The sequence below is a fragment of the Aspergillus terreus genome, genomic scaffold, assembly GCF_000149615.1.
Source record: "Aspergillus terreus NIH2624 scaffold_5 genomic scaffold, whole genome shotgun sequence".
Taxonomy (NCBI): domain Eukaryota; kingdom Fungi; phylum Ascomycota; class Eurotiomycetes; order Eurotiales; family Aspergillaceae; genus Aspergillus; species Aspergillus terreus.
In genome coordinates, this window is record NT_165928.1 from 173,060 (window position 1) to 187,131 (window position 14,072).

The window sequence follows — 14,072 nt, forward strand, 5'->3', positions numbered from 1 at the left end:
TATGTAATGGAGTGAATAGAATCATGAGATTACAATATGTATCAACGTTTCGCTACTTATGAATTGTAATGGCCTTGACAGGCCGGCCTTCTATCAACAATGTTTTCTATCTGAAACTACACAGTCCCATCAACTCTGGTACAGACGCTAAAGGTGCCTCAACAAAAACTCATATCCCTCCAAGACAGCGTTCCAATACCGCCCCTCCGGGTCCCTGTAGAGATCAAACAAGTGCACCGCATCGTCCACCACAGCCACTCCAGCTGCAACACCCTGAGAAGTCAGTGCATCCTTCGTCCGTACCGACTGCTCCCACGGAATGAGGTCATCTCGCGTTCCGTGGACCAAGAACGTAGGCACGCGGTAATTCCCCTGGACGATCTGCGCATACGGACTAACAGCTCGCAGCCGGTCCACGCTGGGCTGAGGCAGATCCATCCACTTCGACGGGGATGCGTCGCCACCGGCCTCCAGTAGTGTCTTCTTAGATGGAAGCCCGTCCAGCAGCACAGGCATCATCTGTCCTCTCCAATTCATATGCAACGCGATGCGCGAGCGCGGATCAGACAGAGACATCCATCCGCCGGTGGCGCCCTGGTGCGCCGGCACATTATACGCTGTAATAGGACGCTCTTGCACGCCTTCTAGGATGTCATAGATTTCAGGAACAACCTCCGAAGTGTCTTCGGGATAGTTTGGTGTGCGGAAAAATTCAGCCTCGTAGTCTGTGGGGCAGTAGAATGCAAGAATTGCGTCTGGTGGCCGGATACCGCGTTGCGGGGCACTGAAGGCGAGCATCATCGACAGCGTCCCTCCGGTCGACCAGCCGACGACGGCTACTTTGTCGCCATTAGGGTGGATATCCGGTCGCTGCAGGCGGAGGGTCGGGAGAACGGTGCGCACCCAGTTGAGCGCGGCGCACGCATCGGGGATAGGGCCCTCTGTGAGACTGACTTCGGGACAGAGACGGTACTCGATACTGACAGGAAGGAGACCACGCTCGAGGAGAAGGCGGGTCTGCTTCGGGCGGATGTCTCTGCGAGAGAGCATGATGTGGCCTCCGCCATGGATCATGAGCGCTGCGTCATTAGTCAGGATGGCTTTGAGGGGACATGCGGATAACACTTACCAATGGGGCGCTTGACGCCTGGTGCGTCGGGCTTCGTAGGATAATAGATATCTGCAAGGAGAGGAATTCCGTCCACCGTGGCGAACGATGTTGTTTCCATGGTCGGTAGCTTCGTAGTGACAGGCTTCGCTTGGTCCAGAGCGTTGTGTCCAATGTCAGCCACGAAGCCAGTGATGACCCGGAACTGATCCGACTCTTCAGTATCATCGTCGCTCCAGTCTACATGCCGGAACCCGGCCTCCAGGAGCGTCTCTTTCCAGAGATACTCGTCGGCGAGCACATGCTTCCGGCCGTCCTCAAACAGCCACCACCCCTCCAGCAGCCCGAAAACACAATCCAGCCAGAAGAGGTTGCGGGTAAGTTCCAGCAGACACAGGAAGCCGTCTGCACGAAGTAGCTTGCGCGTATTAGTGGTGGAGTTGAGGAGGTTCTTGGTAGCGTGCACGCAGTTGGACGAGAGGATGGCATGGTATGAGTTTGTCAAGTGCTCTGGAGGGGTCTTTTCGATATCCAGCACGAGGAACTCGAGGCACCCGTAGTGGCTGAATTTGCGCTTTGCCAGTGCGACCAACGACGGGGAGAGATCGGTAAAGGTATACGTGAACGGGATATTGTGCTCCAGGAGCTTCTCGACGATATACTTCGTCGTTCCTCCCGTGCCGGCTCCAAGCTCCAGGATCCGCAGCTTTTCAGGCCCTTTATATTTGGAAAAAGTCTTGACGAAGAAGTCACCCAAGATGCGGGTTCCCGTAGCGAACATGGGTGAGTTTGTGTAAACATCTTCCATCAAGTCCTTGCTTGCCTTGCTGCCAAAGAGGATTTGCAAAGGATCTGTCTCTCCTTTCAGACAGGACGCTAGCTTAGATCCGGTTGAGTTCAGGAGCTTGTGTTCGCCCCGATGCTGTGGGAAGGCGGAGTAAATCATCTGGTAGAGATCTTCTGACTTGACCGGGCTGACAGGCTTTGCAGTGCGTATCGGTCCATTGTCCGTGATGGTAATCAGGCCAGAGTCCTCCAGCACCTTGTAATACTGCTTCATGACCTTGGCGTGTCTCGCGATGTGTTGAATAGGAGGCAGAGGTGACCCAGATGGGATCGTCTTAAGATCCGATCCCAAAGCGGCGAAGGCCTCAGTTACATATGCGCACACCAACTCTTTCTGCTGGGGGTAGACGTTGGCGCGGAAGTCAGCAAACCCAGTCTGCTTCGCGAAGGTGGTGTAATTCTTGCGAATCTGGGCAAAGTCCTCCGCACAGTGGGCGAGGTAGTTGACATTGCCGCCGTCTGATTGCATTTCAACTGGGTCTTGCATTTTGTTCTCGCGCTTGGCGGTGTAAGCAATCTCAGTAGATGCCCAGCGCACTGTTTTGTCCACCTTCTCAGAGACTGTGGGGACCGATAATGTAGGCTTGGGGATGACCATGTCGCAGAACTGACCAAAGGTACACTCCGGGTCCAGAGTTGCGAGGTCAACCTTCCGACCGAATGCCTGTTGGATATCTGCAGCCAATTCCATGCCAACCAACGAGTCCAGACCGATATCACGGAGTGTCTCGCCGGAAGGGATGGGAAGAGGGCATTCCAGATGTTCAGCGAACAGCTGGGATAGTTGAGCAATCTGACCTGCCTGGGCGCTGTCTCCCGCGTCCTTGTCCTCTAGTGGGTAGGCAATCTCGGAAAACGGAGTGCTGGTGTCTGTATACTGGACTTCGAGAATACTATCGTCGGACTCCATACCGGAAGAGGACGGCGTGAGAATCCCAGCGTCAGTACCAGAGGCAATGTGCTGATAAAGGCCCTTGAAGTCGACAATACTGGCAAACGTGGAAGTCGGGATATCGAGGTTGAACCTTTCTCTGATGGCGCTTAGAAGCTCTGCTGCCATGAGGGAATCAATGCCCAAGTCCTCCAACTGAGCACCATCGGCGATATCAGACAAGGGAACGTCAGCGACCTCGTTGAGCAAGGCCATTGTTGCCGTGCGAATCTGCGCATCAGCAGCTGGGGCTGGTTTCATTGGCTTTGGGTATGTGCTGACCGGTTGTGCCTTTGGAACGTTGGCCGAGGGCTCGGTGACCTTGAGAGAAGGGGTCTGCACAGGATTTTGGACAGTATTGGCGCGCTCCAGTGCTCTCTTCAGAGATGCAGTGGGCACCTTAGCAAACCGCAATCCAAACAGGGTCATCACCAGTTCCTTCGTAGAAGCATCAAAGACGAAGATGTCATTCACGAGCTCCCGTGTACCGACACGGTCGAATGACGAGTGAACCAACCATGACCCAGACGCGTCTAGGGGTTTGCATGCATCAATTTGCTCTATGCCATTGCACAGGTACACCTCGTTAGACCCGCAGTCGTCCAAACTGTTTACATGCAGACCTGCGACCTGGGTGAAGTTGTCAACAACGAGTGGGTTGCAAACAGAATCCTTGACCAGCTCTAAACCAGCAGATGGAAGTGAGACCTGTCCAGTCACTTCATGTCCCCTCGAAGCAATCTTGCTGACACCGCGGAAGATATCCGAGTACACAACCACCTTGTCAAACATTTTGTATACCAGGGAGCCCTGTATGGCCGAAGTACCGGAATCAGAAAGAAGACTCTCACAGCGCTCATAGTTGACAATCCGCTTATACCGAGAGAACCGGGATTGCAACTTTTCACTTGTCAATGAGCTGATGTTGACCGTGCCACTGGCGTGTTGGGTTGCGTTGTCACTGTCGCTAAGGGAGAAGCTCTGCATAATGAACTGCCATGTCCCAGAGCCGCTAGAGGAGAGGACCAGACGAAGCCCACGCTTGAGATCGATGGCCAATGGAGATTGCATGTGCAGATCCTCTACCCGTGATGTGTATGTCGATGGGGAAAAGTCCGGAACGAGTAGACTAGCAGCATAGGCGGCCATCTCGACGTACAAGGCGGCAGGGCACAAAGTGTTAGCGAGGACGGCGTGGCCGCGAACCAGCGCCTGATATTGCTCACAGTCTTGTCCGATGCTAAACTCGGCTGTCTGGCGATTGGAATCGAGGTATTTGACGAAGGAAACCAGTTTCGGCTTTGTCTCGACCGACTGCGTTTCTTTGGACTGGATCAAGCCATCTGCCCCCGGCCGGTCGACGTACGCGAGCCAGTGGCGGGATCGTTCAAACTGATATGGAGGCAGATTGAGAGGCAGATACTCCAATTGTTGCTCTTTATGGAACGGCCAGTAGTCGACTTGCACGCCCGCCTGCCACAGGCTCACTGTCGTATCAGCGAAAGCAGCCCATGGTTCGGGGCCTCCAAGGTTGACCGCATGGAAATCATGGTTGGTCGTGTCGTTCAGGGCTCGTCGAGCCATGCTGGTGATTCCTGACCCAGACCCAGCCTCAATCCAAGTGCATGAACCTAGGCGCTGGGCAATGCGCTCCACGGCTTCGGCAAAGTAAACCGGCTGTCGTGACTGCTTGGCTACCTTGTCTGCCGTGAACATGTCCCAGGTCTCACCAGAGGAACATGTCTCGATCGCGATGGTGGGGGATTTGTACTCCAAAGAATCGGCCAGTTTCTGGTAATCATCCATAATGGTGTCGACAAACCGTGAATGGAATCCGTGGGTAACAGCCATTTTGCGGGTCTTCAGCGATGAAGCAGCCAGTCCATCAAAAGCATCAATATCCGCTTCTGATCCCACAAGAACAAAGCTGTTGGGTCCGTTGAAGCAGGCAATCTCCACGACGTGGCTGGTAGCCTCGCGGGCTTGCGAAATGAGTTTCTGTACAAGAGCCAATTCACCCTGTACCAGCAGCATGCAGCCTCTCTCAGCACCCCATTTCTCCTGAATTATTGTTGCCCGTCCTGCAATTAGCCGGATTGCGTCAACCAGGCTCAAAACCCCAGCAACGCACATGGCTGTGAGCTGTCCGAAGCTGTGTCCGATGACTGTTTGCACTTGGAGACCGGCTGCAATCCAAGCCATCGCACTGGCGTACTGCAGCGAGAACATCGTGCAGTGAAGTTGAATGGTATCCTCAATAGACTTTTGCTCAAAGATAGTAGGGAATATGCTGGTCAGGCCGAGTTGTCGCAACTGCATATCACATTTGTCTAGATACTTCCGCAAAATGGATGATCCGCGATATACCCCCTCACTCAAGTGGACGACATTCCCTGTTTGACCACCAAAAGCAAGGACGACAGGGCGATGGTTTGGCGGCAATAGGAATTCCGAATCCGGCAACTGGGAGCATATCTGAAGCTTCTCATCCAACTGGTTGAGTGATGCCACAGAGAATGAGTGCCTGTATTTGAAAGAAGGATTGAATCTTTTAGCCAGATGGAACGCTGTGCTCTTTAAGAGATCGTTTTCCGAAATGGCACGATTGTGGGCCAGGAACTCTCTCAGGACAACCGTGGTCTGTCGGAGGCTGCCAGCAGTGTTGGCAGACAATAGTATGGGACAATTCTTCAACGCCACGCCTGCATGGCTCCCACGGCGTATGTTTGGGGGTTGTGTGACAATCAAGGCCGCATTGCTTCCAGCCGCCCCATAGTTGTTCACACAAGCCGCATAAAACTCCTCACTCCATGGAGTGACCCGTTGCGCTATGGCCATGTTGTCGGGCTCCAATGGTGGGATACTCTTGTTGAGAGAGGCGAAGAGTGCCTGAGGCGGGATGGACCGCTTCTGCATCATCAAGAGCACCTTAATGAGGCCAGCCACACCGGACGCAGCTTCAGCGTGTCCGATGTTGGCCTTCACAGAACCAAAGTAAAGCTTTCGATTTACTTGGCCCCCAAATACCTCGCGGATACTAGCGCATTCGATTGGGTCGCCCTTCGGTGTACCGGTGCCATGTGCTTCGACGTAGGATACAGGACGGGGGGAGAGACCAGACATATCCAGTACACGCCGATAGAGGGCGGTTTGTGACATGGAGACGGGAACCGTAACGGGATATGCGTTGTCGTTCTGGTTTACAGCGGAACCAGCGATGACCCCCAGGATGCGGTCTTTCTCGGCAATGGCACGATCAAGCCGTTTCAATAGAACGATTCCAGCACCCTCGCCACGACAGTACCCATCTGCGCGATCATCAAATGATTTGGATCCGCCGGTAGGACTGAGGAAGTTTGCAGCACCGAGATTCTGGTGCAAAGTAGGGCTGGTAATGACATTCACTCCACCAGCCAAGGCCATGGAACATTCGTTTGCCTGTAAGGCGCGACACGCAGTGTGGATTGCCACAAGAGAAGAAGAGCAGGCGGTATCAAACACTAACGACGGCCCACTTAATCCGAAGAAGTGACTGATCTTTCCGCTGGTAAAGGCGCGAACCATGCCCAAGACCGAGAACGCAGTGGGAGCATGCGAGGCGACATTATCCTCATAGTCAGATGCCGCAACCCCCATATAACACCCTATATCCTTTGCCGGAGAGCGCTGGGCAAAGTAACCCGCTGACTCGAGAGCTTCGTAGGCAACTTCCAGGGCCAGGCGATGCTGCGGGTCCATGGAGGCTGCTTCGCGAGATGATCTTTTGAAGAACCGATGATCCCAAAGGTCTGGGTGTCGTAAGAAATTTCCGTTGAGAGGTATCTTGCCATTAGGATCCCGGCGTAGGTTGGTTTTGGGAAATCTGCCCTCTGGTAGGTCCCCCAGCATGGATGTCGCGGATTCAATAACTTTCCAGTACTCCTCTAACGAGTCCGCTCCGGGGAATCGACAGCCCATGCCAACGATAGCAATAGAATCTCCAGGGTACTGGTATGGATCATCATGACTTTGCGTTGAGCCCGTCTTGATATGGCTCACATGAAGAGCTCTGGATTGCCGAATTGTGCGAGGAATACAATCCCCGAGGCCCAGGACAGAGACTTCAGGCTCCGCCGTTGTCTGGCTGAGACTGTCCATTGCTTTGCTGACAGTTTTGTGCCAGTCAGATACATGAAGCAGCAAGCTGTTCAGAGCTGCAACATGTAGGGCTTCATTCCCAGAGAGTAATTCTCCATCAGCGTTGCTGCGCAAAGGGACGAGGGGGCGACAATGGCCCGGGAATTGCAGTCCAATTGTACTCTTGCACAGTGCAGCAAGCTTCGCAAATAATTCACGGTTGACCTGGTTATGGAAGCGGCCAGACAGAGGGATATCCTTGACGTGGGCGCCGATATTGCTCAGCTCGTCGATTATGCTGGATTTGGCTGCTCGGGGAACCGTGAGTGTCGCCGATGCCACATCGGACCGCACAGATAAATATGCCTGCAAGCATCGTTAGAGAATTATTCCACGAACGTGTGTCACCACTTACACCATTGTATGTCTCCAAGATATCTTTGACTTTTCGTTCATCTGCCGCAGTAGGCCATCGAACAGCTAGACAAGCAAATCCAGAGGAGTTGCACTGGTCTAGGTCAACGTAGGCTCCAATGCAGGTAGCGAGACGTAAAGCCACAGTCCCCAGTTCTGCGACATCACTCTCATCCCGAGAAATTGACAATGTAATGGCAGCGAGGAACCCAGTGCAGAACCCTTGGATACCCCCATGTTTTGCTCCGTCCAGAATCTGGAGATGGGTGAGATTGCTCTGGTGAAGATGGCTGATATATTCAACCAGTTGCATGATGACGGTGAGTGGCGACATAATCATATTCAAATCTGAAGGTGAATCCTTCTCCAACAGCCGTTCTCCATCGAGCCATCTGGTAAATCGGTCAAGGGTTTGCTTTCCGGGCATTTTATGTAGAGCCGTGTCTGCTTCAAGGAGGGTGGCCCATAACTGCGGGAGGTCACGGATGGCGTGGACAAGAGGCTGAAGAGCTGAATCTGCAAGAAGCATCTCTCGAAGTGAGGACAAATAATCCTCTGACCATTGTATGGCTTGCGAGCCACACAGCAGCAGGGTTGGAGTCATTGTAGAGGAGTTGAGTCGGGGGGAAGTGATGACGGCCACTGGACTGTTGAAGATGCTTAACCGTATCACTGACAAGTAGTAGTTACACTGTCATCTGTTTATGTTTACAGAGCGTTCTCAGCTTCCTCGTCTTCGCGTGTTATACTCAACAGTCTCTGTAGACTGGAGCCTCAGGACCCGGGAGACCCAAACCCCGAGTCAAGAGTTTCGGGACTTCTGCAATGCATGCTTATATGTACTCTGGTCCCTGAACTGATAAGGCTCGCCTAATATATTAGGCCCCATGCAAGTAAGACGGAGGGCCTAATGTCTGAAGAAGTTAATGGTCTGATTTGCTCACGGACATGGCCGGTACATAGTTGCCATTTCCGCACTACGAAGTTCTAACAGGTACTTCCGATCTGACGAAAGACCTGGCAGATAAAATTAAATCACAATTTCGGCAACCCCGAAGCTGAATGTTGAATCCCGATCAGCTCCGTAGTGTTTCAGATTCCAGTATGCAAACTATAGGGTTGGGGGAGTTGACAAGACGACGTACTACTTCGTCATACTTAGCCCCTGAACTGAATCTGCAACCTGCAATTATTATGGATAAACTGAGCATGGCATATGTAACTAGAGGTGCTTAGATTTGGATAATCATTCTAGTGGTGCCCTCAGTGTTCCGGCTCTCCTCCATTCTCTCACGTACTTCCACACCACCTCTTCCGATATCTCACCCACTTCCCTCAGGGTTTCGGATACGGCTCTCGATCTACTCGTATCCAGGATGACTTTACCAGTCGCCATCCGCTGGAAGTCCTTCTCGAGGAACTCGGCCAACAAGTCGTATTCCATCCGCTCATCCTCGGTTCCTAGCTCCTGCACTGCCGCCTGTACATTGCGCAGCCACTGGTCAAATGGCACGTTCACCGTGTTTATATAAAGGGAGGAAGCAAATATATCAAGGACATCCTGCCATGCCTGGCGGATTGGGTTTTCCAGGTGATATATGCCGCTTAGCGATGGCGCAAACAGAATATCGCTCAGCACAGTAGCCGCATTGTCAACAGCGATCCAGGAGAGAGTCTATATCGTTAACCTTTTCTCGGCTCAGTAATTGAAAAATAAATACGTACCTGTTTAATAGCTGGCAGTTGACCAACCATGCTTGCAAACTTGATCAGGGTTGGAAAATGTTCCTTGGGGTTCCAGTAACCCGTCCTGGACGATCCCGACATCTGTCCCACGCGTACAATTCCCAACTGCATCTCCGGATACCTGTCTGCTGCGGCGCGCATAATCTCTTCGCATACATACTTGGCCTTCCCGTATCCAAAGTCTTCAATGATGCTGGATTTATCAGAGGGGACTTCAGGAATGAGCCGGGTCCCATGGGTACGTGGATACTGTCCCACAACCGCGATCGAAGAGACAAACAAGAATCGTGGCTTGATGGACGGTCGACAGAGACGGGTGTCATGGGCGACACGGAGGAGATTGTTAAGGTATTGAAATTGAGATTGGAAGGAGGCCACGTTGCGTTTAAAATCCATTGGCCACGCATTGTGAAGAATGTGTGTTGTTTGTGCTGTTAGGTGCGTGTATACCTCGGCAGGAAGCCCGAAGAAGTCGGCGCTGGGATCGCATGGGATGACTTCAATTTTCGAAGCTGATTCCGGGTCAATCACAACTCCTTTGCTTTTGGCGATGGCTAGTTGTCGTTCAACGAGGTCGGTATGCGCCGTCGAGGTGTCAGAGCCTCGTCGATTGAGGCAGATAACCTTCTTGACTCTGGGTAAGGTGGTGAGATGAGCCAACAGATTCGACCCGAGATTGCCTGTGCTACCAGTCAAGAGAACTGTGGCATCCTGTCGGGCAATAAAGGAGTTTAGACAAATCAGCTCATCAATCTCAGTCTCGGGGTCATTCCTATGTCCGTTCTCGTTTGCAGCCAGATGCCGTAGAGACGCCCCAAGCTTGGACACAGATGGACTTCTATAGACGAAATCGGCCCCAACCCGCTCTCTCGAATCCACAGGTAAGGAAGAAAGTAGAAGTCGATGCAGGCGGATTGCCTGCAGAGAATTCATACCGAGTTCAAACAGGTCGCTATCTTGAAGCCATTCTGAAGGGGAAATCTTCCAGCCTATCTCGCGCTGGATGAGATCCTTCAAGTCCTCCTCAAGGCTATCAGACTGGAGATTCAATGCGGTCGTCTCTTCAGAAGCTCTGTCTAGTACTTCGTAGACCCTTGATATCTCCTCGTCATAGACACGGTATGTCTCTCTCCTGAGAATCGAGCCCTTATCGGACCTGGGAACAGGCTTTTCGGGTGTCGCAAGTATAATGCTGGACGGGCTGGATACCTGCGCATGAGAATCCATCTGCGCTCCAGCTTCCAAGACGATGGCCCACAAAGCTGCTTTAAAATCCTCCTCATCGCTAACTTTGTGTGTAGGTTCGACGATTACACCAATTTCGAACTTGCCTTCTCCGAATGCTACGGCGGACTTGACCCGCTCGTCTTGCATAAGGAGAGTCTCCAGAACCCGCGGAACAAGCTTCTCTCCGTTCGCGAGCACAATCAAATCATCTTTGCGTCCCACGGCGCGAAGATGATGCTTATACTCTGCACCGCGACTGAGGAGGATGTCCTGGATCTCGAAAGCTGAGTCCCAGCCAAATGGATGAACAGTGAGTTTGTACTGATTTCCATCGGCGGAGTTGGCGTCCACCTCATCGAGCCGGTAGTTGATGTCTTGACGAAGCTTCCAGTAGTGCCAGTCGTAGTCTGGGGTCGGAACAAAAACGACGCCTAGAGGGCCGGTCTCGGTCGTGCCAAAATGAGCGAGTAGATTGACACCGCTGGCGGCCAATGCCTCGGCGACAGAAATCTTGAGTGGCCCTCCACCACAAAGAACAAATTCCAAGGGCTGCAAAGCACTGATACTTTGCTCGGGGGGTAGTGTGGTGATTTCCTCGAGAATGTGGGGAACCGTCATCAGCGCCGTGGGCTGAAAAGACTGGATCAATTCGATGATCAACGAGCCGGTGGGTATGGTGTTGGAGGGAGGCAGCATAAAGGGCTTCCCAACTGTCATGGCGAGACATGGTGCGACCAACCCGAATCCCTGTTACATCAGTCAGTGTCTTGCGTGCGTTTGTTCCTGCGCCTGGACCTACGTGAAATAACGGTAGAGCAGAGAGTACAGTTCCGAGCGCGTCGTCTGGCCCCAGCTCATGGCACTCGGAGTAGTTGAGGAGATATCTATGCGGTTGATATATCGGTTTGGGGAGTCCGGTTGTTCCCGAAGAGTGGAGGATCAATACATTTCGATCATTCTCGCTGATGAAATGGCTTTCCTCGTTCGTAGCAGGAAGGTCCAGTGTTCGACTATTCTCGAGATCGTCTTCGAACGGTCGTTGTGTATACATCCTCACTCCAATTGCCGGGGTGTTGTTATCAGATGCGATTGCCTCCTCAATTGTACCTTTCAGCCGGGGCGATGCAATAACCGATTGTGCCCTGATACTCGACATGAGGTGTTGGACAGCCGTTGGACTGAGGCGAGCAGAGAGGACGGCCACGGGCACGCCTAGACTCATCAAGGCCAAGAGGTGAATCAGGAGTCCGACGTTGCTTTCCATGAAAAGTACCACGGGGCTGCATTTGGTCACTGTTCCGTCCTCGTTGACTCTTGGACCGTGAAGACCGTCTATTTCTTCCTGCAGCCGCTGGGTGCAGTAGGAGACAGCGCGATAGAATTGCAGATGCGTGATCCTTATTGGATTGCCGATGGCGTCGTCTTGTTTCGAAGGAAGCTGGAGACAAAACACATGGTCTGGATTGTGCTCGGCGTTGAACTGAAGAAGCTGGACAATACTTTTGACTGCTTTCGGGTCCTCGGGATGCAGCAAGTTGACCCTGGCCCTCTGGAAAGGCGCTGTATCGATGGCGATGGGCGACATTGTGGCGTTTCCGGTTTGTGGTTTCTCTGGGTCTTCCAGCAATCGAAACAAAGACGTAGCAGGCATCTATAAGGCTCCATACTGGATAGGACTGTGTCTCATCTACAAAGCTGATGTCAGCCGGGTCCCCGACTGATTGGTTGCATGTATACTATCATGGACCGGAGTATGGATGCTCGCGTATGATGGTCTATGTGTCCAGAGTAATCGGTATTAGGGCTTACTTGTGCTTGGTTTGCCCAATCTAGACTCTAAATCAAGCAGATTAATTCCATCAACCGTTCCTACTCTCAATTCAGTCCACCTATTTGGCTCTCTTCTTCAATCTGACCAAGAAGCCCTCCTGCATGACAAACCAACGATTCAACACTGTCCAGCCTCCACCTTCGTCTTGTCCTACCAGATCAAACTGTTCACGTTAGCCAGTCCGGCTTACAAGAAAACAAAGAAGACGACTTACATCATACTTCCTCAGCAAAGTGGGAACCACCTTGTACATCTCCAGATAGGCAATGTGCTTTCCCATGCAAGTCCGATGACCCGCACCAAACTATACATCGTCAGGGCACATCGGTTCCAGTGCTGCAGGGTAACGTACCGTTAGCAAAGCGTTCTCCATCTTTCTGCGCTTTTCTGTATCGCATTTCAGCCATCTGTCCGGATTCCACTCGTCACAGTCCTCTCCATACAACTCCTTGTTCCGGTGCACAACCCACGCACTCATCCCCACGAGAGTGCCACCTGGAAGGAACTTCCCACAGATGGTCGCGCCTTGAGCGGGGACCACTCGCTCGTACGGGAGTCCAAATGGAGGGTGAATGCGGCCGCCCTCCTTAATCACTGCATCAAGATAAGGTAACTCTCGCGTTTGCTTCCATGAAGCGAGGTCATCCAAATTGCCTGCGGCGGCAGCTTGGTCTAGCTCCTCTCGGAGCTTGCGCAGAGTTTCGGGATGCGTCAGGAGCTGGTAGAAAATAGTTCGTAGGAAGATGCCAGTGGTGTCACTACCAGCTGTGATATTGGACGAGGCCCACGCAGCTAGAGCACTAGAATTTGTGAGCAGAATATTGTGAGCAAAGGACGCAGATACGTACTACGGTGGGATGGAGGGATCCTTTGCTTCTGCCTCCATGAACCGGGACAGGAAATCCCGAGTATTAAAGTGCCAGTCGTTCTTGTTCGTCGTGCGCTGCAGCTCGCGTCGTTCCTCCACGCGGGCCATGGCAAAAGCTGCCCCAGGGCTGGCTCCTCCACCGCGTCGCCAGCGCTGGATGGGGTTGTTGGTCCAGAGCTTGTCGAGCCAGGGCATTTGCGTGACCTTTCTTTCGTCAGTCCTGTTCTGCACTGTTGGCGACAGAACTAACGTACCAGCGAAGTCTTTTTAAACGTCTCCCAGATGTTTGCCATGACATGATTGATATCCTCTCCAGACTCCAGAAACCCCAGACGCCGCGAGAAGGTCAACTCGCCGATAACGTCGAAAGCAAACATCTGCAGCCACTTGCCGAAATCTAGCGGTTTCTTGTTCTCGATAAAACGTGACTCTAGCTGCTCACAGAAGACACGCATGGTGCTGTCGACATAAGGCTCGAAGGAGAGCAGCGTGCTCATCGAGTAGGCGCTCGAGATGGGCTTCTTCAAAGCGCGATGGATGTTTTCGTCCTGCGCCGCGAAAATACCGGGAATCGGCTTTCCGCGAGGTTTCATAAGAAGCGCATGATAGAAGTCAGACTGAGCTGTTAGTATTAGCTCGATGTGCGCTAAGAAGAAGAACTACCTTCATCCATGGATCCGTAAACCCATATATGTGGCCAACTTCTTTCGGGTCGCCGACAGAGACCATATTCGGACCGAATCGGACCAGGGGGCCATATTTGCGATGCAGCGCCGTGTGGATATCGTGCGCTTTGAAGCTCAATACCCACGAAAAGCGAGGAAGGTTGGTCCAGCCCGCGGCGAATGGACCGGGGATGTGAGCAAGTCGAAGATACGAACGGAGCAGCGAGATAACAAACAAGAACACTGGAATTGCGACCACCACCATCGGATTGAGCGTAGCGAAGTTGATTATGTCCTCGAGAAGAGCCATTTTGCTATCT

General features: G+C 52.6%; 3 protein-coding genes across 3 annotated transcripts; all 3 read right to left on the bottom strand.

The window, feature by feature from the left end:
- Nucleotides 1–147: 147 nt before the first annotated feature.
- On the bottom strand, nucleotides 148–8,019 carry ATEG_03629 (non-reducing polyketide synthase spyA; the record flags this gene model as incomplete). The annotated part of the gene is made up of 3 exons (XM_001212807.1): nucleotides 148–1,079; nucleotides 1,130–7,367; nucleotides 7,417–8,019. 3 exons carry the CDS (start codon nucleotides 8,017–8,019, stop codon nucleotides 148–150), a joined length of 7,773 nt encoding a protein of 2,590 aa, XP_001212807.1.
- A 642-nt stretch (nucleotides 8,020–8,661) lies between these two features.
- On the bottom strand, nucleotides 8,662–11,973 carry ATEG_03630 (uncharacterized protein; the record flags this gene model as incomplete). Its single annotated transcript, XM_001212808.1, has 3 exons — nucleotides 8,662–9,090; nucleotides 9,141–11,135; nucleotides 11,188–11,973. 3 exons carry the CDS (start codon nucleotides 11,971–11,973, stop codon nucleotides 8,662–8,664), a joined length of 3,210 nt encoding a protein of 1,069 aa, XP_001212808.1.
- A 550-nt stretch (nucleotides 11,974–12,523) lies between these two features.
- Nucleotides 12,524–14,062, bottom strand: ATEG_03631 (cytochrome P450; the record flags this gene model as incomplete). The annotated part of the gene is made up of 4 exons (XM_001212809.1): nucleotides 12,524–13,019; nucleotides 13,068–13,291; nucleotides 13,342–13,704; nucleotides 13,751–14,062. 4 exons carry the CDS (start codon nucleotides 14,060–14,062, stop codon nucleotides 12,524–12,526), a joined length of 1,395 nt encoding a protein of 464 aa, XP_001212809.1.
- Between the last annotated feature and the right edge of the window lie 10 nt (nucleotides 14,063–14,072).